Here is a 22,165-nt window from a genome sequence, read left to right on the forward strand (position 1 = left end):
AATAGCACTTATGTTACTCACAGTGGAAGTTAAAAAAAAAAAAAAAAAAAAAAAAAAAGGATCACAACATGAACAACTGTATTATCTTCAGAATTTCTTTACTGTCTGCATAAAAAAGAACAGGTAAAAAATAAGAGTGCACACATAAAAAAGCGCATAATGCTAATGAAATTATAGGATAAAAAAATGACTCCTTGACAAAATATTTATTGCATTTCTCAATATCTATATTCTGTTTTCTACAGGTTGTCCAGTAACAACTATTCATACCGGCCTCTTTCTGAGTAATGATAACTACCCTCATCAAGGCGATCTCGACTGCCACGATAGTCACCTTGACGATCTCGACCGCCATGGTAATCATCAAGGCGATCTCGACTGCCACGATAGTCATCAAGGCGATCCCGACTGCCACGATAGTCACCTTGACGATCTTGACCGCCATGGTAATCATCAAGGCGATCCCTACTGCCACGATAGTCGCCTTGACGATTACGACTGTCACGGTAGTCATCGAGGCGATCTCGACTGCCACGATAGTCGCCTTGACGATCTCCACTGTCACGGTAGTCATCGAGGCGATCTCGACTGCCACGATAGTCGCCTTGACGATCTCCACTGTCACGGTAATCGTCAAGGCGATCTCGACTGCCACGATAGTTATCATGTTTGTCATCAATACGATCCTTGTTGCTACGACTTTTGTGACTGTCAGCAGTACTTTCCACATCATCATTTAGCTTATCGATTCCTGTCTTTTCACTGTGTTGGATTTGTTCAACAATGTCGATGTCATGACTATTTGGAATCTTGTTTTCTTGGTATCCATCTGATCTCTCTATGTCATCCCTGTCATGAAACTCCATTTCTGCAGGAGACCTGCAAAACAAATAAATGTAGCTTTGTACAGTATACACTGACACAAAAAATACTATTGGCAAATGCTACACATGTACTTCATACCCTTCTGTATACTTGAGCTTCTTCTTCTTCTGTCTGCAGCAACAGAAGATAACTAATGCTAGGAGCAAAACAGCTGCAACAACTCCTCCAATTATACCTGCAGTAGCACCACTCATTGATCCACCTACAAAAAACAAAAAAAAAGTTGAAATTCTTACTCACCAACACACTCTAATTAAGTGATTATTAATTGTATCAAAGTAAATACAATGTCGCATTAGGATTTAACTTACCAGGCATCACAGCTAAAGTGAGGTTACAGCTAGCTGAACCAATACGATTGGTTGATGTGCAAACATAGAACCCAGACATTTCTCTAGAAATGTTGAAGAGTGATAATGCTCCATCCTCTGCAAAAACAATAGCACACACTGCATTTACCGGACCTATGAATATGCATTTGGGGAGGATAAATGGTCAGGGCTCTTACTTTCAGTTGTCTTTGGTGGAAATGATCTTGGGGTGTTGTCAACACTGTAGCTCTTCCAGTTATAAAGTGGCTCAGGAGATCCCTCCTCAGACAGGCAGGTCAGGGTAATATTATGCCAGTATTCAGCTGTTCCCTGAATTCTGCATATTGGTGATGAGGGGGCAACTGAAAAAAAAATCATGTTGAATTGTAATACTTCTTAGGGAAAAAAGTGTGATGGCAAAGGACAAATGTACCTAGGACCAAAAGAAAAGTTATGGCAGATGGTGTTCCCTCATCATCTCCAGGAATAAGGACATTACACTGGAAGTTTCCATTGTCCTCCATTGTCACCTTTGTCAAGTGCAGTGCACCCGTTCGTGTAGAAGGATCAACATCTAGAGAAGTCCTGCCCTCATAACTAGGTGTTACGTCGACTCGATTTAAATTTGAATAAAAAGTTGCCACGATAGTCTAAGGAAGATCAAATTTTAAAATACTTGTTAGCATTAATTTATCAACACTTAATTTAGTTATGAACAAATTTAGGGTAGCTCACTTACCGCTTTGTTATCTCGAACCACTTCCCATTTCAGAATAAACAATTCATAGTTTGGTCTAGCCGGAGAAAATGAACAAGGTAAAGTTATATCGCCCCCTCTTGCAACTTCATACTGTGACTGTGGAATAGAAACTTGTATACATCTGCAGTGGGAAAAAGCTGTAATAAAAAAATACATTAATTCAAAAGCCAAAATCTGTCCTTCACCATATTTCTTGTGTGAGAGTGCGGAAACAGCTTAATGATTAACGCCAGTAAGTTACACTTTAAGGTGTGGCTGTCCTCATAGAAAAAGCAGTCAATAACCATGAGCTTACCTGACAGGATCAAGAACAGCTTCAAACATCCAAGCATCTCAAAAGTCATGTTTTTTTTTTTTTTTAATTAAACACAATTTTGACGGATGCTTTAAGACCTAAAGGAGCGGCTTCTAACCTTCACAGTGAACTCCCTGATAAGGAAGAGGTGAGGCAGTCAAGGAATAAAAGTCCACAGGTATTGGTCACATGTTACTAGATGACCAATGACTGTAGTTTCAGGTCTCCATAATGAAGACCAATAAAAATGAATACGAAAATGAAATGAAATATAATTATATATATTAATGTTTGGTTGAATTGTGATTAGGCTACTAGGTAGTATAATTTGATTCTATCCATATGCAGTCCATAGTTTCATCATTAGTCTATGATTATGCCCTTTTCTCGAAGTTGATGCTGTGCAAACAATGACCTGCAGAGTGCAGTATTGGCCTTCCAAGTTTCGGAAAATTGAAGTTGTCTAAATAAACAGATCTATGCATATACTGTATACCCTGTTGTGTATAAACTATTGGGGACCAGCTAATATGCCCAAAATGAGTACAAAAATACGTACGGTAGGCCTGTGCAGCCTAGTTATTTTCATTTATTTTAAGAGTCCTATACCGCCCATCATTAGGTCACCATCTGCTTACCAAGCGGTCAACAGCTTCTCAATTAAGGTTATTGGGCCTAAAACAGAGTACTATTAATTTACTTATTAAGTCTTAATTAAGCTTCATTATGGGGGTCAAACAACTCGAGCAAAACATATGAAGTAATGATATTTGTGTCTTACATTGAATGAAAGTCTAATCTCCAATTTGTGTGCTGGTGAAAAACAGCGCGACAGTATGTAAATAAGCGAGCCCTCTTCTGTGTGCACACTGTTTGTGAGTGTGTGGAGGTGCTCGGCTCAGGGCTGGGATTTCGGCTTAAATATTCAAAATGGCGGACGGAGGAGCAGCGAGTCAAGATGAGAGTTCAGGACCAGGTAATGATTACAGCATTTTACATATTCATACTCATATTCAAACTGTGTTGCGTACAATTTAGCTTTAGCGGGATGCAGATGAAACGAAGATTGCATTGTTGGACTTAATGTTAAACGTTGCACTTCTTGTGTAGACGGAGCTAGCCAGTTGTAAATTGACAGAGGAGGAAACGAGCTATTGCAGTCCGATGGCAAATTACATGGAATCATGCCTCCCCCTTTGTGTGATTAGATGGCTGTACGCCGCTGCATATTCATACCTCTGTCGACAAATACAGTTTAGCATATTTTATTAGTAATCGTCGACGTGACTGGGATCCATACATGTCATATTTAGATGTTTCGGTAACGCAATTTGACTGATATGAAGATGCTAGCCCGTTAGCATTAGCTCGCCTGCTAACACTGGGCTTTGTGTTGATGCACTCACAGGCATGAAGCTTTTGAAACGGCTTTGCATATTCATTTTTGAGAGCAGCGCAGTGGATGAGCTTGTTTGTTAAGAAGATATTTGATTCTGTGTACACGTGAAGAAGACGTAATGTTTAATGCCATTTAGATGCGTCTTGATTTGTTCTCGGTGATTTTATGGCATAGCATTTTGCCCGTGTCTTTTGTGCTAGAGCAGCCTGTTGTGTTATTCATGCGGGCCCCGCTGAAGGAGAGTGCGGAGTTCAGCATATTCCCTGTGTCCGCTGAAGCTTATCGGTGTGGCAGCGGCAGGACAACAGCGCATTTGTACCGTGCACAGAATAAAGCACAGAATAAAGCCTTTTACCGACCCGACCAGACATTTGTGGCGGGGTATTAACGCCATGCCAACACTCACTTGATGATGTGATAACTAAATGCTTGCCGTGTCTTTTTGTCAAGTTCATAGGGATAACCCAGGGCGTTTTTAAAAGTGAGGTTAACTTGGACTTTTTTTTTTCTGATAATTAGTTTAGATTAAAATATGATATATAATATAAACATAAGTTGATTAATGAGCAAACCAGAAGTTGCGTGGTATTGTTTAACTACACAATATAGTGGTTTAATAGCCTACATCTTTAATGTTGGCTCCCCACGGGAACATAATCTACCAAAGTTTTCGCACTGATTGTACCTGTGATTCCCCCAGGCGCAGGGAGGGGTCTAGAGGCCCACTTCCGGAGAGCCACAATAACAGGCAGGGCATATTCTGTGCTGGATCCAAGGCCGGGCAAGACTCAACTTGAATGCGCTCTTTTCAGTTAAAACTGTGAAGGAAGCTGCAAATTCCAGGAGGTTCTCTGAACAAAGTAAAATAAGGCAAAGAAACTGGTTATTAGTGGTTCAAGTGTCCTGCATTTTGAATAATACTTTGAAGTAATAGTAAAACACAACACTATATTCACACATACCTGTAACAAATGAGTACTTTATGTATATGGAGTGAGTCCTATACATTTCACAATTTATTTTGGAACAGAAACCCATGTTATGTCCTAATCTTTCAGTCTTCTGCACTTTATTGCTTCTCATTTAATCAGTTTTACAGTTCCTCCCTCTTTCCAGCCTTGTACTTCCATCATGAATATTCATTAATGTAAACACAGTTGCTATGAATAATGCATCATTGCAGTAATAAATTCAAGACATGCCATCTCTGCGTACTGAGAAGGCTTCCTGCATGAAGGCTCCAGTCAGACCAGAGTTTTATTATTATTTCTTACTTTGCTAGTCATTTTTAATACAGAAATATCCATTTTAGTTTGATTTGTAAGACCTTACTCTCTGGTTATTCAAGTTTACAGCAATAGGACAGAGTACCATTAAAGGTACTGAAACTACTTATGGTACTGGGGGGGAAAAAGGTAACTTTCCTTTTTGATAGCAGTTTTTAATACCTTGTGGGTCATGGAAAAACATTGTGGAGCTCAACAGTGATCGCCCACAAGCCTGCTCTCATTTCAGAAGTAACTAATGAGCTTAAGACACATTATTTAATTTAACTATCATTCAGAAATAAAAAAAAGCTTAATATATTTCTTGAAATAAAAAGTGTATGAGAAGAACCCAAGCAGGCTTTGACGTGGGCGGGACTCTGGAGTTCCAAGTTATTAGGCAGTGTCCCCAAACTAATGACAAAAACTACAGTCCTTTTTCTTAAGCCAGTGCAAAGTAATTAGTAATACAGGAATATGTGCCAAAAAAACACCATTCTGGTATTGTAAACTTGGTATTGTTAAAGTACTAGTAGTGAAAAATGTGAAAGATCTCCAGCCCAAAATGGTGAGAAAAAAAAATCATGGCTCCCAAGAGTTTGGTGTTTTACCTGTAAAATATTAGAATTATAAAACTGCATATTTTTTGCATTTTTAAAATGCAACAGTAATTCCAGATTCTTGTGTTATAAAAGAAAGTCAAAACACAATTTCCTGTTGAGTACAAAGGGACACACCACTTACAATTCGATAAGACTGATGAGTCTTTAGCATAGCTGGTGCAGAATGTAGATGTGCTAATTAAGTTTGTCGGATGTCCCAGCTCACATTAACTCTCTGAATTCAGTCAGAGCGCCTGTATTATGCTGTTAATGAGATACATATTTAAAATTCACTGCACAAGATCAAGCATTGTTCCATAGCACGATATTTGCAAACCAGTGAACCATGTTAACTTAACACGGTTGACTATGTGGCGTGTTGTTGCATTTAAATGTTTCAGAACTATCTTCAGAAACTTATTTGATATTTAACTTCTCAGTCCAAAATATCTGACAGGGACACTCTCACTCCCTGTGTAATATATTGGCAGATGAGGGTTTAGATCTAAAATGAGGAGAAGGATCAGATTTTACGCTTAAGTCCAACAGAAACTGGTTGGTGTAGGCTGCAAGTCCTCAACATCACAAAACCTAACTTGGAAAGCTTTCGAGTAAGTCCTAAGCTTGTCCTTTGTAGCGCCACCAGACATTTAAATTCTGTAGACACCTGTGCTGCACCAGCAGGACTGGTTTGTTATATTAACCTTCTGAGCAAGGGGAGAAATGACTTTAAAAGCTCTCTGAAATGAAATACTAATGGAATGTAAAGCTAATCTAAATATGCTAATCCCCCAACACTTCATAAACATTGACAGCAACAGCCTCCACCCACTCTTTAGCTGCTCACGGAGGAATGTTGTGACCACAGGGGTCCAGTAATGACGGCCTTGTGTGGGATTAATGTTGTTTATTTATTTGCGATTGAGCGACACCCCCCTACCCCCTCACCCCAACTCCGGACCCACACTCACCACACAAGTTAGGCGTCGTCTGACTCCCTGCTATACTTCTAATGAGCAATCTTAGACATTTTATTAATGGAGTCAGCCTTGCTAACATTCCAAGACCACTACCATCAGTCCCCACACAGCATTCTGGGCTATCGGCGTCCCTCTCCTTGCTCTTGGTTAATTACTTTTTAGCTGTGCACTTTTCGAATAATTGGCCCTGTGCTGCTGCCTCCCCTCCCTATGCCTTTGCTGAGTTTGAGCACTTTTTCCTTCTGTGTCGTTCTTATTCCCCTGTTTTTTATCGTCCTCCAAAAGCCATCCAATTAATATGCTAATGAGCTGATAAATATTTATAGGGGTTTAAATTATGCAGAAAGCTTTCAGAGCTCGGTGTGAAATGCGTTGCTCGCAGGACTTCAAAGCCTTGCATTGCTAACGAGGCAGAGGCAGATTTGCATAGGACTTTAATCAGTTGAATACTGATTATGCTTCATTATGGAGTTTGGGGAGGGGAGGTGGAGATGGTGGAGGCCGCCAGCTGCTCTTGTCGTTTGTTTCATTCCAGCAAGAGAGGGAGAGGGTGAACTTTTCAGAAGTACTGACAATCTTGGCATGCCAGAGAGAGAGAGAAAGCGCCAGTGTAGAGGAGGGCGAGCTATAAGAAAAGGAAATGGAGAGAGAAGGCGCGCTGTTTGCCTAAAACCTTGTTGGCTTTCTCAGTGTGCGTTTCCCAGTGCTGCTCAGTGAAGCGTGAGCTGGACAGTGCCACTGTGTCTGTATAGCACCGCTTGTGTTGAAGTCTGCTCGCTGACCAGTGGAGAGTGAAGGCAGGAGCAGTGGGAGGAGGAACTGTGCTTGGACAGCCTGTTGGCAGGCTCGCCCGGCTAACTTTCAGGGCTCCTCAGTCATGCTGGAAAACACAGGTGGAACTAGAATGGGTGAGTTGTTTTTATTAGTGTTCAGGCAGGGTGTCGACTGTGAGTTCATTGCATTGGATTTACATTTATTAATAATTAATTTAAGTATACATTTTTTATTCTTTATTATGACAGGCCATTATTATAACTTCCTGCATGTCTCCTCTGTGTTTTTTTATAGATGTTAAAGTGAATAATCAGTCAGGAACTACTAAATGTGCAATGGACAGCAGTGACAACACCGGTAAGAGAATTTAAGCTTTGTTTTGTAACGTCTTCTTATGGTTTTATTTCTGTCTGTCTTTTTGCCATAACATAATTTGAGATAGGCTATTGCAATTAATTTAAACAAATGTAATAAGCAAGTAAATATGTTCTTTTATCATTATCTTTTCAATAGGGTTTATTAACAACCCCAAAGTGTTTAAATTTACCTACATGTTAAACGGACTGTGATTTTAACATGAGATATCTTATATTTGTTTGACTTTTGTCTGTAGGAATCCACAGCAATGGATTGGACTTTCAAAGGCAGACGATGCCAAATACCAGTGCACTCACAAATGCACACGCACAAGCCCTCCTGCAACAGGTTAGCGTCCTTTTTTTTCTGAAACTCACATTATCTACAAAGGTCAGTCAAAGTATTAAAAAGAATTCAGTGAAGTTTAAGTGACATATGCCCCACTTCACATAGACACGCGCACAAGCAGAACAAGTTCATTTAAATTAGCCAGGCTCTCTGTGTCGCTTGGCAACAAGGCAGATTAATCAACCCTGTATGCTAATTAGCGCTCTGCGGTTGCTCGGAAACAGATGGCAGAGAATATGCAAATCTATGCAGAATTTACATGCACTGCATAACAGTTATTTTAATTAGCTACTCTCAACTTGGCCTGCACTTCCCTTCTCTCTGAAGGCTGCAGGGTGTTCCTTTGCCTTTTAATTAAAATATTCTACATATTAATTCCTGAGAAACGCGCAGCAGGTAACTTTTCTTTGTAGTTGAGTTTTCTACACATCTAATATGGTTATGGTTCTCTGGTTAAATATTTCTATGTACAATTCCATCTTTTATCTCTGTTAGTCTAAGTCGGAAGATTCGAGTGCTCTTCCGACCTCCGTCCAGCAGAGTGTCTTGCCTCAAACTCAGCTAATGTTGGCCGGAGGACAGATAGCTGGAGTAAGTGGCTTTGAGTCAACGCAGCCAAAATTGTACCAAAAGAGAAACCAAATATAACTTACCATGCCTGTTCATTCTTACATGAGCATTTTTGTGGTACCATCATGGCTCAGACCTCATGTTCAGAATCAGAACTATGCAAGTGTCGGTGAAACTGCTCAGACTCTACCAAGTCAGTGTGTGTGTCCTGCATGTGTACTGCGTTTGTACATGGCATTCATATAGCAGCATAACCGTTCCCCTCATGTCTCAGCTGCACGAGCCCTTTGTCTATTTGCTTGTCAGGAACCATCTTCATTCATAGTGTTGCCACAAAACAACTCAAGTCTAAAAGTTGTAGTGTGCACTCCATTTAGGTTATATACATTTACTTGTTACTGTGTCCAAGGATCTCATAAACAGATGGCAAAAATATAAATTAAAGCTTTATATAATTAAATGCCTTTACGTGTTGTGTATTGTGGCAACATGAGGTCATGTAATGATTAAATGTGGATATGAATAGTCTGTGTGAGATCTATGGTCTGATTGTGTGGTTTTCCTGTGGACTCTACAGTTGACCCTGACTCCAGCTCAGCAGCAGCTGTTGATCCAGCAGGCCCAGGTGCAGGCCCAGCTCCTGGCAGGACTGGCAGGACAGCACTCAGCCAGCCAGCAGAACAGCACCACAGGGGCCAGCATCTCCGCTTCTGCTGCCACTCCCATCACACAACTGCCCTTATCTCAGCCCATCCAGATCACCCCTGTAAGCCTCAAGTTTAGCATTACTCACATGTGTTCCTTCCTGTGGTGGTGTTATTAAATGTGTAATCATTTATTCTTACAGCAGCTACAAACTTTGCCCCAATTTGTTTTGGTCCAGCCCGGCCACCACATCACTACGCCTCTGTCCACCCAGCTCATCATCTCTCCAACACAGCCGGGTCAGCAGGGTCTGTATGACGAGTGTATGATTTAGAGATAGACCAAAAACATAACTTGACTAAACTGCTTTGGGTTTATGATTTTAAAAAATGGACTGTGAGTTTGTAGTAAATTTAATTGACATAATTTGGGGAAAGGAATCTAAATCAGCCCTACATATTGGGCTAAAAATATCAGCAGAGTTTATCTAAACAATCTGCATCAGCCATGAAAAAAAAAAACATATCGGTTGATCTCTAATATGATCCATAATGAATGCTCAAGCTTATTTTTAACCTGTTGTATTGTTCCCTTATAGGCATATTGCAAGCCCAAAGTCTTTTAACTCAACTACCTCATAGCCAAGCTAACCTCCTGTCTACTCAAGCAAACATCTCCCTTGCAACTCAGGTTTGGAAACTTTTCTCTTGTATCACATATTTTTTTCCTTTGTTTCCTGTGCAGTCGTTGGTTATTGTTTTATACTTTATTCTACAGCCTGCAACCCCAACCCGCACAACCACAGCTACTCCCAATATTGTCCACAGCCAAACCCCCCCAAAGCGCTTGGATACCCCCACCCTAGAGGAACCCAGTGATCTGGAGGAGCTGGAACTGTTTGCCAAGACCTTCAAACAACGACGTATAAAACTTGGTTTCACACAGGTGTGTATGTCTCTGATACCAAAATTCTTAACAATCTTACAAACCCGCAACTGCATTCAGTATGAAATTTACTTTGTAAATGTCTTATCTTCACCTGCGTCTCAGTTATTTCATTCAACCACAATTTTCTTTTCTTCTTTAATATATGATCTGCTTTTAGTTTAATGTCTTTTTTATTGGATTGGACTTAATCTTTTTAGTATTTTGTAGCCAGCTCACAATTTGATTCAGTGCAATTTTATGCAATCAATTTGTTGTTTTGATCCACTATGTTAAAAAGTCTTAAGTGCGAACTACTGGAGCTTGCCGGAGAGGGAAATAACTTGTCGGCTCCATATCTCCCAATTTGTCCAAAATGAGTTGCCCAAAGCAGATCTGTTTTTGCCATAGTTGTAAAAATGTGATTTCTGTTTGACAAAAGGTGAACGTTGCGTGTCACCAATACATGAGGGCTAAACCTAAGTACTTTGTGTTGCCTTTTTGTATAACAAGCTCTCTATAAATAAAGTTTGATTTATTGAACCTGAATATTATTAAAATGTTTAAATGGTTACACATCTTCAATTAATAAAAAATATCAGGACAGAGGTACATACATGTTTATTAGCATTTATACAAACACCCGTGAGTGCTGTTTGACCTGAGTGTTAATCGGGTTGACCTGTTAAATGTGGAGTGCACTCAGAGCGACTACAGTTACTACGTTTTCTTAAACCCATATGCTGTTATGTCTTGTGTATACCCTTTGTCTGTTTGTACAATTCATTTCTCATTTTTCTCAGGGTGACGTGGGCCTGGCAATGGGGAAGCTGTATGGAAATGATTTCAGCCAAACTACCATCTCACGTTTTGAGGCCTTGAATCTAAGCTTTAAGAACATGTGCAAACTTAAGCCACTGCTGGAAAAGTGGTTGAATGATGCAGGTTTGCCTCTAAGCCTCCTTGTTTGGTACAAATGGACGACTGTTAACTTAAAAGCCCTTTTCTTTACCTCGATCCCTTTGCTTTGTATCACTGCTGTTTGTGCAGAGAATCTGACGTCCGACCAGGCGCTATCCAGCCCCAGTGCGCTGGGCTCCCCAGGCATGGGCATAGAAGGCATCAACCGCAGGCGCAAGAAGAGGACCAGTATTGAGAACCACATCCGAGTGGCCTTAGAAAAGAGCTTTCTAGAGGTGAGTTACATAGTTTTACAACATGCTTCTGTACAACATTGTGTTTGACTTTGTACTGACTGGAAATCTCTGGCTTCTTGGCCTATTCAAGCAGAACCAAAAACCTACCTCTGAAGAGATCACCATGATTGCTGACCAGCTGAACATGGAGAAGGAGGTCGTCAGAGTTTGGTTCTGCAATCGTAGACAGAAAGAGAAGAGGATTAACCCCCCAAGCAGTGGAAATAGTGGAGGCAGCACCCCCATCAAAACCATTTTCACACCCAACAGCCCCCTGGTAAGTATCATCACAGATACTTCATTTATTCACTTTTAATTGCTGCTGTTTATTGAAGCTGTTTTGTCTTTTAAGGTGGCTAGTACAGCGAGTCTTGTTAGCAGCCCAACTATTAGCACACCCACCACTCTGACAGTAAACCCTGTGATCCCACTCACCAGCACCAGTGTCTCCTCTTTGCCTTTCACAGGTCTGTATTTTAGGCTGAAACAAACAAACAAACAAACAAAACAAGTATCCCTTGCTGTAACTAATGTCTGTTGCCTTAAATCATTTTTAGCCACTACAGTTGGAGTCACAAACACTGCATCCGTCATCTCCACTGCACCTGTTGTAACCACGGCAACCAGCTCTCCATCCCTCAGTCCTTCCCCAACCATACAGGCCACCACCGCAGAGAGCAAACCAGTCTCCCAGGCTCACACCACGCCTGCCCACACTGCGTCTTCCATTGCCACTTCTCTGGAGGCGGGCCAGGTGATGGTGTCTGCCCCGGGGCTGTCCGCTCTGCAGGGTGCCACTCAGTTACCCACCAGCGCTAGCTTTGCCGCCATGGCTGCAGCGGCTGGATTCAACCCTGGTCTGATGGCATCTTCACAGTTTGCACCAGGGTCAGTTTTGTTCTATGTCAGGCTTATTCTGAAGTCTCAAATCATTCTAAGTATTAATCTGAGTTTTTTTGGTTTTTTTTTAATAGGGGGGCTCTCCTCAGTCTGGCTCCTGGTGGCCTTGGTGGTGCACTCATGAACAACAGTACACTAGCAACAATACAAGGTAACTCTAAACTTAAATGTGAATTTTATGGTGGAGGGCTTGTCAAATGCTTTTCTTCATGGAGATGTTATTCCTTTGTCTGGATTGTTCCACATCTGGCATTAAACATGTTTTATCTTCATGGAGACCAAACCAGACCAGGTTACAGGTCAGATCTATGGTGAGGTTACCCTGCTCACAGTATGAATGCCTGTTTGCCTTGGCATTTTTTGAGCTGTTTAATGCTATACTGTAGAACATTCCAGACAGAGCAATAACATATCCATAAAAACAAGCAGCTGACGGACCCCCAACTAAAAAGTTATAGGGTATCTTTAAAGTAATCAGTGATATTACTTTTAAACACACATTTGCAGCTATTTGAAAGTTCCTTTTTTTATTCAGCAGCTCTGGCCTCCAGCACAATCCCCATCACTTCTCTGGATGGTAGCAACTTGTTGTTCGCCAACACCAGTGCCGGTAACACGCCCAACTTGGTGACAAACCTGTTCCTGCCCCAAAACCTGTCACTGCTCACTCAGGCTAATCCAGTGAGTTTAGTGTCGGCGGGGACAGGGGGGCTGCAGGTCACCACTGACACAACTGGAGCTGTGCCTGTGCAAGCCTCAACTATTACTACTGCCTCCAAAGCTCAGTGAAGCCGGCCAAGCTGCATCACAAACCACACCCTATTACATATATCGTGCACTACTTCTATCTCACTTTGTAGGCAATAGGGAGGTCCTTAACGAAATGTGCTTCACTAACCACCGTACATTCTTTTATTCTTTCTATTTAACTTTTTTGCTGCCACCAAAAACAACCTCAATTGATATTAGGGTTGGAATTTTTTGTTTTGTAAATCTTTTTTTAATATATTTTCTATTTTTATTATTCATTTTTCCCCAACGGTAACCATGCAGTTACTGTCTTGTTTTATATGAATCATGACAAATGTTCAGGTAGAAACAAGTCATTGTCATCAGGCTGTTGAGTATGGACAGAGCTCTGATCTCTCCTGACAGTCTAACCCAAAAGCAAATCATTTTTTTAATATCTTCAGCTGAGTTTCTCGCATCACTATTTTTCGACAGGCATCATTTTAAACCTTATCATAGTAGTTCTACTACATAACATTTTAAGTCGCAATTTAAGTTAACTATAATCTATTATTTCAAATGTGGTTATAAGGCTTTAAAAACAGTAATAAGTGGCCGATTATAAAGGTTATCATTGCTTTAAAGGTCAGAGGGACCAGATCTGCTCGTCTGGAAACATTGAGTTTTACGCTGCCTTGGTGGTCGAGTTGCCACTAAGCCTTGTAAAATCCAGATGTAGGTGCAGGCCCTGGACTCTGATAAAATGCTTAAGAGCTTTAGGAGAAACTGCAACAAGCAGTCTGTTTTATACTGGGTGACTGGTGGCCATTTGCCAAGATGTAGATTATTTTAAGATTCAACCTGAACGTCTGTAGTGCTGTCTTCAACTTGGACCAGCGCTGAAAGTCCAATAACTGATGTAGGGCTTGTGGATGATTTTATCATACCACAAGGGTGTGTATTGGCTTGATAGAGGTAATGTATTGTATTTACTTTGTGATAGTAGTACTGTTCTATCTACTTGTGCACAGTATCTGTACCAAAAAACTGGATTGATGAGCTGCAGTCTGTTGCGTGGAAAGAAACTCTTGTCTACAGTCATATGACTGGCTTATGTGCTTTTAAGATATACCAAAAATATTTGTTCAGATATTCGCTGTTTGTTGTTGGGGTAGCTTAGTCTTGTCTATTTATGAGTACAAAATCTTTCCTTGTCAATTGAAAATAGAAATGCAATATTTTTATGACGATTTTCCAAAGATTTTTTTTTTTTTTATTGAGTGTCTCTGAGCATGACCTAATTGGCAGCCCAATGACCAAAAACTGGGATGTTGGTGAACTGACCTTTTTTTTTTTTTTTTTTAATTTTTTTTTATTTAATCTTGATCCTGAACTCAAAAACCTGAGTCTTTGTTTCTTTTCCCTACAGCCTGTTGTTGACTGCTTGTTCTTTTAATTGACTTTTGCCGTTTTGACTGAAAAAAAAGGTGGTTCTGATTAAGTTTTCTACTGTTCAGCCATAAACAATAGCTTAAACCAAAGTGGTTTTCCTCAGTAGTTGTCGTGCCTGTCCAAGCACACAGGAGCTGTTTGTTTCCATTTTCCTCAGTAGGTGCTGCTGGATAAAGGTCACAGAAACTTAGCTTTACCAACATGCTGCTGGAGCTCCTCACACAGTTTAGAAGCCTGCATGCTTTCTGATAGCTTTATGACTACATCCTGTACATCAGGTTTGGTGGTTCAGATCCTCCTCTTTGAGAGACTCAAATTTGTAAATCCATATTTACCACTCATTTACTACCACACCACCATTGAATACCAGCATGTAACCCAAACATGTTTTTATTTAACTAATCTGTAACACCTGCCAAATGATCTCTGAGCGGAAGCCCACTCTAAAGTAGCATTTCTCTGTTCCAAAGGTAAACCGCGGTGGGTCTAACCTTATGCCTGTAAAAAAAAAAAAAAAAAAAAAAAATCTTAATTTTTTTATGTACTACTTCTTGACTGAATATACCTCAGCAGCACTTAAATATAAGGATCACCTTCAGAATTCTGTGTATCGAATCATGTAGAATGTATCAGTGCAGACTTGCCGTTAAAGGCCTATACTGATAAACCACACATGAACCATAGGAACTGTATGATTATCGACTACTGCTATTTCTAATACTACTATTTATGAGATATTTGCAGGACTAATTGTTGTTTTTTATCCTTCTTGCCAAAGTTATAGCCTTTCTCTTTGCAGTTAGGCAGGTGTCTAGTTGTTCTTGTTGCTGGTTTTTCTTTTTAGGCTTCTGTTTTTTTGTGTGTGTGTGACGTATCCTCACAAGTTGAGTTGCCATTACCATCATAGGATGTTACTGAAATATTTATCTGTGGAATTAGAATTGATAACCTTTTCTTAATTCTATACATATAATTCTATATACGCGCTTGTAAGATATTCATATTTATACTCTAACCAGTGTGTTATCAAGACTGAATGTAGTGTTAACATATTTAGATCCCTAAAATCACCCTCTTTTTTGCAATGGCATTTGTTTTTTCATGAAATTTCTTGAGACCAAAAATGTTACGAAACGTCAGACTTTAAGTGCTTTGAGCTTTTGACTTCCTTGTGTTGTATGGAGAAAGCTTCTCTGCCCATCACTCGGCACAGATCTTGAGTTTAGTCTGAAAGGTAGGCTCCGTTTCAGCAACAGATCAAGTAAATAATTTGAGTTGATGTTGATTTAGTTTTCTTTACCAGTAATTTTAAATATGCCTTTTTTGTTTTGTAAAAGGACAAGATCACTGGCTTTCTTAGTTCAAAGATTAAACCTTATCATTTATGCCTTATTGTTACAGAGACATGAGCATTGTAGCATTGTTGTATGAGTTATGAGTGTGTGTGTGAGAGAGTGGGCAGGCAGGAGTCTTCATTGAACTCTGCTTGTGCGTTATCACTGAAACACTACAGTGTACTGGGCATTTTCGATTTTGTGATGATGTGGCTAACTATGTTTTTTGATGTAACAGAAAGAAATTCTGTGAGAAAAGCTTTACTAAAAATTCCAGCAAGTGTGCGTGTGCGTGTGTGTCTGTCTGTGTCTTTGCGTGTTTAGGAAGTGCAAGCTATAAATCTGCATCTTCCAGCAGGTTTCAGTAGAAAGTGGCAAAACAACGTTTTGTATAAAGAGGCTGTTTCATTGAACCCTGAACGGTGACCGAATGATTTGATGAGTCCTGAAGCTGATTGGCCCTGAACTAGCTTTAATGCCTTTTCTGCTTTAGTTTGTTGCTAGTTTTTGGGTAAAATACACAGACATGTAAGTAAGTACCAGTTTGGTAATCGACCACGCTGGTTTGGGGTTTGTAGTGTAGTGCGCCAGTAAGGCAAAGGATCTGTTGTATACCTCATTTTTTAGCTCAAGATTGAGTGAAACCTGCTTTAATATGTATAAAATACAAAAAACACGTTTTAAAAACTCTAAGTACACAACAAATATACACAAATAATACAAGTATAATGTTCCATTCCCACCTGTACTTTGTCTTGTTCTCAAAAGGCCACAAGAGGGAGACAGGATACACAAACTGGATATCGATGAGATCCTGCCTTTTGTTCCTTTTGCCTTATTACTGTACTGCATCATTATTTATTTTCTTTTTAATTTCTCTTGACAGATTATGTGCTCTATTATATGTTTAGAGGTCTATTTGAGTTTGACAATCTTTTTATTATTGTTTTAGCGACAAAGTACAGGTAGGTTTGTGACTTAACATGAGTGTCTCAGCCTGCTCTTGTTCCATTGCGATAACAACATTTTAACCAAAGATTACTAACTTGATTGTATAAGAGTGACACTGTCTTGCCCATCCCCAAACACTGCTCTGCATCAAATTCCAGCTGCCTTCGCTCACCACAGTTTTTCATTAATGTCTGCTCCTTGTGCATGTGAATGTCCAAAAAAATTAGAAGTAAAAATGACATCAACATTGGGCCAAATGCTCTGTGGTGTTGCTAGCAGTGGTTTCAGTGCCTGTGGTGGGGTTGGGGGAAGTCAGACAGAGCAGAGGGGGCTGGTGAGACACACATGTATTTGAACCAGTTTGATAGTAGCTGGGTGATGTTTGCTAATACACACTGAGGGTTTTTTCCTGTGCACATTGTAATGCTCAGGACTCGATGTCTTTGTCTGTCTTTAACGCTGTAGGATCCACTTTTTTGCCCATAATTCTGGACCTTTTTTTTATGTTGTGTGGTTACTTCTTTTACATATGTACACTGTAGTTCCCATACAACATAGACATAGTTGTTGTTTCCAGGTACATAACTGTCCCATCGCTGTCTCCACTCTTTGTTTTGACATCTCACGACAGACGGATCAGCTGTGACACTATGCATCACGGTCCTTCTCTGTTTGGACCGTGTCCCTATGGCAACGGCCAATGGGCTTCAGTGACACTTTGTTTAATGCTTTATTTCAAGTGAGGTTATATGATCTCATGAGCGCTATCCCAAAGCAAAAATCCAAATATTTAACTTTTGACAAATGCAGATACCAAAGAAATCTCTTTCCTGTCTGTCTGTCTCTTCCTTTCTGCCCTGCAGCATGTGTATTAAGAGACAAACCCAGCACTGGCTTTAGTCCTAGCCTCAGTAATTCCAAAGCTTAGATGTATATTTTGGTATATTTCTGAGAAAATAACTTGTGTGAGACTGTCTGTTGAACTTTATTGTTATCCTTTTCTGTCACAGCATGGAACTAATATCAGAACTGTCTTACTCTTGGTAGGTTTGAAGATATTTGTATTTTTGTATGTTTGGGGTGTCGTGTGTAATATCAGTTCAATCCAAGTGACCATTGCTTTTAACAAAATTAAATGCCAACTATGTACATACTGACTATGTATCTCCATGAATGCTTTCTTGTTAACTTCTCAAAGTTCAGGCTGTTTGTAACGAATGTGTTCATATTTCCTGCCCCCACTTTTGAACTCTGCAGTTAATAATGAGTGACTTACCAGGACTTAATTGTAAAGAGTTCTGGTTTCCATCATTCAGAGGAACATTGATCCTACATGAACATAAAAAAGACCAAAAAAAAAATGGGCAAACTTATAAAAAAGCCTGCCTCCAACTGTGGTGGCGTAAAACTGAAAGATTGTGTAGTTTTAAGTATGTGAATCAGGATATATAGTAGGTTTTGATGCATTTGTCTGCTGTATTTTTGTTTTTATACACATAATCTTTTACTGTAACTGTACAGTTATCTTTTGTTGTAAACATCATTAAACCATTTTCCAAGTGTTTTTGACATGGTTTCTTTTTATTTAAGATGGTGTAAGTGGCATAGACTTTTTAAAGCACAGAACATCACCTAAACTATAAACGTAAGGACCAGTGATGGAACATAACAAGTAAAAAAAAAACAAAGTAAAGTGGATATTTTTACTTTTTCTTTACTACATTTCAGAGATGATATCTACTTTTTCTGCTGCATTTTTGAACAGTAAAAGTAAAGTTAAAGTACTTTTTATTGTATGAGCCTTGCTGAATTTAGCAGTTTGAGCAAATCAAAATATCTGTTTTTGTTGAGCAAAATTATTCATCAAAATCATTACATTTGAAGCTTTACTATATTATTATCACAAAAACTGCAAAATTAATTTACTTTTTATTCCTTAAGTACTCAAGTTTTTTTAAAGAGGTACTTTAATACTTTTACTTGAGTAGATTTTTCATGTGATACTTTTACTTGAGTTTTTTTTTTTCTCCCATCCATTGGCTCTAGTTTTACGTAACAAAATTTAATACTTTTTCCACCATTGGTAAGACATTTCAGACACATTCACAAATATGGGTATGTTTTTTTTGTGTGTGATCAGTGATCGTTAAGAATTTCAAGCAGACGAGGTCCCAGGAACAGGCTCGGCCCCTGCCCCTCCGGCAGACTGTGGGCCCTGTGATGGGGGAGAGTTGTAAAAATTATGATTCTGGTAACTTGATTTTAAGACTCTGGATTATATGTCATTGTACCTTGGATTTCTTTTTCTTTTTTTTCTTCTGAAGAAAACACACAATCAGTTACTTAGAAGTGGGCAAATATTTTAAAGCATACATTTTGACACTTACCTGGAATGTGTCAAGCACTTCGTACGGGTCTGCATTTCTTGACTCCCCAAGCTCCTATAAAGGTGTTATAAATTGTAAAAAGGTGTTATAAATTGTAAATATTTATAGCTATGACATGTTGTTGGTGATTTTTTAGTGAGTAATTTCTCACCTGGTAAATTCCACCACTGGAGTCCTGATTATTTGGGTAAGGAGAAAAATATTTGTTTAGTCTACAGTCAATCAAGTGTAAATTTTGTGAAGAGTATAAACAAACACAAACAAAAACTGATATTACTCACAGGCACAGCTTTTGGAACTTGGTGTGAAAGCTTAAAAATAATAATAAAGAAATAACAACAATAGTTAACCCAGAGACTAACAAAGAATAATATCTTCTATAAATAGGCTAACCTTTTCTCTGAAGAACAAGGCTGTTGCTACAATGCAGTAAAAGATGAGGACCCCATCCAGGATGTAGCAAATCATTGGGTCTATGTAAGACAAAGCTGTAGGACATCACAAAAGAGTGACAGCTGTATTAATCCAATCCAATTGACTTTATTAATATAGCACATTTCACAAACAAACAGTTTGTGAAAAAAAAGTGCTGCACAAATACAGAATAATAACAACAGCAATAATAAAATGATAAAATAAACACTCATATTTAGTCATCATTAGTCTTAAAATAATAAAACCAGTAAAATAAAAAAAGAGCAAAATCATAAAACAGCAATAAATAAATAAAGCCATTACAAATAAATACATTAAAAATAAATAAAAGACACAGATATTAAAATTATATTAACACGCCAAATGACATTTTAAAAACGCAAAGTAAGAAATGTGTGAAGCAAGTGAAAAAAGTAAGTAAGTAGCCTATTTTAGAGATGCACTATGTAACTTTTGGGTCGGGGGTCCGTCACCTGCTTTCTAGGATATGTCACTGCTCTGTCTGGAATGTTCCACAGTATGACATTAAACAGCTTTAAATTACAGGTGTTTTTATAGCTCAAAAATACCTAGAAAAACAAGCATTCTGATTATGAGAAATGAGAGAGGGATTGCCACTCCACAGATCTGACCTATAACTTAGTCTGATTTGGTCTCCATGAAGTTAGAAAGGTTTAATGCCAGACAGTGAAACATTTCAGACAAAGCAATATCAACCCCATGGAGAAAAGCATTTGATGGAGCCTTCACCAGAAAAGTTACACAATGCACAGAGAACTGCACAACATTTTTTATCTTCTATCTTCTATCTTTTATCTTTTTTTTTTTTTTTTTTTTTGTAGGCCTAATATTAATCGAGTCATGTGACGGAAACACAGTAATTTATTAAAATTGTTTAGCACATTCAGAGAGTTAGCGGATTTTGAACAAAAAAGCACTAACAGCATGATTTAGGTCGATTTTGACATTATTCAACAGCGGAAAAGAGGTTAAAGTGCGTGAGCTTGTTTGAGTGGGCTCAGGGCGCTCATCATGTCTTCCTGTCATTGATAGTTGCATTGCTTCTGAGGTTTGTAAGGCCCTTTATCTTTCTGTGGTTGGAACAGTAGCCAAGTTTAGCTCAGGTCTTATGAAAAGAAAACGCACAATTTAACGATTTTGCTTTGTTCTCAACATTTTTAGCATGATGCAGGTACAGTGCCAACTTTCTAACTCACTTTTTATGAGCCTCAATTCATGTTGACCTCTTATGATTTTATTTTAAAATATATAGCATCTATGTTTTAATTTAAAATCGCATGCTGTTTTAATGACTATAATTATTAGTACGACCAGGGGTTTAATTTATATTTATTTCTAACAATTTAAGCCCTCAATGCAAATAGTAATCTTTTCTGATCCACAAAAAGCAGACTTATAATTTTGGACATTGACATTATGCTTGTATGCTACCAAGATAACTATCTTAAACTTAAAACACTTGCTTCTGCCTATTATGTCAGAATATCTTTTTTGTGTGCCTGTTTCAGAGCTACAGATAATAATCATTTAATGTTTACGGTTGTATCATGTTTAGATAATAAAGATACTAAATAGTCACAGAAGTTGACCTTACCGTTGCATGAAGTTGGGTTCAACAGGACAAGTAGAACAGACACCACAATCTTAATACATCCCATCGTACAAGTTTCCTCTGCTCTGTGTTGACTTTTAGTGTCTCTGCTGCTATAGATTACCTCAGCACAGGAAGTGGCTGAACTGACTACCTGCCCATCGCTGCGCAAGTACTTCATCAAAGCTTCACCCTGGTTAGTATACAAGACAAGATGTTCAAACCGTTTCCTCCATCTTTTACATTATTTAAAGATACAATGTTAAGATAAACCGGTCAGTAGTTAATTTAGGTAATTCCTCTTAACTCTTGTTTGTTCCTTTTACAACACTTCTTTATATTTAATTTTTTCATCAATTTGAAATTTTGTATGGACCATTATAATTTTTTTTTAAAATTACATTAGGCCTGTGAAGCCTATTGTTGCTGCCACCTATTTATCTACTGTAAAAAAAAATGTACAGTGTGTTATTATTTTTTTTCTGTTAATCAACCTTAATTCTAAGTTGTAAAGTAAGTAAAGAAAGAGAGAGAGAAAGAGAGATACTTTACAGAGCTTGAGGGAAATTCAGTTTTAGCTGCAGCAGCGTACTGCTCTTCTCAGTCGCCTTTGTGTCTCCATTAAAGGTCTCAGTGCAGTTTAACAGGAGGACAGGCCAGGTAGGGTCATCACATCTTTAAAAAGCATCACAGAGCTCTATAGCTAGCTCATTAGCCAGGCTCCTGCATCGTCTCCATGGATACAGGAAATACAAACAACTTTTTTTTTTCATACAATCCAGCAGTGCCTCACTTGTATCTATTGAATTGCACAAGCCGCACTTCTTAGTTGGTTTCAGAAACTGCTGAGGGCGTAGACAGGTAGCCACAAGAGAAGATTCTACAAAGTTTTGTGACCTGTAATTCTCATGTTTAGGGATGCAGTAGCCTAATATTTGACATAATTAGTTTGTGGACATAGATGAAGTCAGCCTTTAGATGTCTAAGATTCAAAGAGAAGAAACTAATGTAATCATTATGTAAACAAAGCCATGTGTGATGAAAATGGCACAAT

General features: G+C 38.9%; 3 protein-coding genes across 7 annotated transcripts; 1 reads left to right on the forward strand and 2 right to left on the reverse strand.

The window, feature by feature from the left end:
- Positions 1-81: 81 nt before the first annotated feature.
- On the reverse strand, positions 82-4,739 carry LOC129412258 (cell surface A33 antigen-like). Its single transcript, XM_055165523.1, has 8 exons — positions 4,613-4,739; positions 2,252-4,501; positions 1,936-2,093; positions 1,630-1,846; positions 1,394-1,558; positions 1,197-1,313; positions 964-1,087; positions 82-879 (listed from the first exon to the last, which is right to left on the reverse strand). The coding sequence occupies exons 2-8, from the start codon at positions 2,298-2,300 to the stop codon at positions 261-263; spliced, it is 1,449 nt and encodes a 482-aa protein (XP_055021498.1). The 5' UTR covers positions 2,301-4,501; positions 4,613-4,739; the 3' UTR covers positions 82-260.
- pou2f1b (POU class 2 homeobox 1b) lies at positions 3,113-14,312 on the forward strand. Of its 4 annotated transcripts, none has more exons than XM_055165469.1 (14): positions 3,113-3,227; positions 7,566-7,628; positions 7,885-7,976; positions 9,124-9,312; positions 9,394-9,499; positions 9,790-9,881; positions 9,969-10,136; positions 10,919-11,059; positions 11,153-11,311; positions 11,403-11,588; positions 11,664-11,778; positions 11,869-12,199; positions 12,286-12,362; positions 12,750-14,312. In XM_055165469.1, exons 1-14 carry the CDS (start codon positions 3,182-3,184, stop codon positions 12,998-13,000), a joined length of 2,016 nt encoding a protein of 671 aa, XP_055021444.1. In that variant the 5' UTR covers positions 3,113-3,181; the 3' UTR covers positions 13,001-14,312. The 4 variants fall into 4 exon arrangements, with proteins under 4 accessions (XP_055021444.1, XP_055021361.1, XP_055021395.1 ...); XM_055165386.1 differs by having other exon boundaries at positions 9,394-9,490; positions 12,747-14,312; XM_055165420.1 differs by having other exon boundaries at positions 3,114-3,227; positions 10,919-11,060; positions 11,166-11,311; positions 12,747-14,312.
- A 3,925-nt stretch (positions 14,313-18,237) lies between these two features.
- LOC110173225 (high affinity immunoglobulin epsilon receptor subunit gamma) lies at positions 18,238-21,254 on the reverse strand. 2 transcript variants are annotated; one of them, XM_055165675.1, is made up of 7 exons: positions 21,115-21,254; positions 19,458-19,552; positions 19,346-19,375; positions 19,216-19,239; positions 19,065-19,118; positions 18,969-18,992; positions 18,238-18,892 (listed from the first exon to the last, which is right to left on the reverse strand). In XM_055165675.1, the coding sequence occupies exons 1-7, from the start codon at positions 21,176-21,178 to the stop codon at positions 18,833-18,835; spliced, it is 351 nt and encodes a 116-aa protein (XP_055021650.1). In that variant the 5' UTR covers positions 21,179-21,254; the 3' UTR covers positions 18,238-18,832. The 2 variants fall into 2 exon arrangements, with proteins under 2 accessions (XP_055021650.1, XP_020794877.1); XM_020939218.2 differs by having other exon boundaries at positions 18,969-18,995.
- Positions 21,255-22,165: the final 911 nt, after the last annotated feature.

Source organism: Boleophthalmus pectinirostris, unplaced genomic scaffold (assembly GCF_026225935.1).
Source record: "Boleophthalmus pectinirostris isolate CB_2022bp ecotype Guang Dong unplaced genomic scaffold, ASM2622593v1 HiC_scaffold_1, whole genome shotgun sequence".
NCBI lineage: Eukaryota > Metazoa > Chordata > Actinopteri > Gobiiformes > Gobiidae > Boleophthalmus > Boleophthalmus pectinirostris.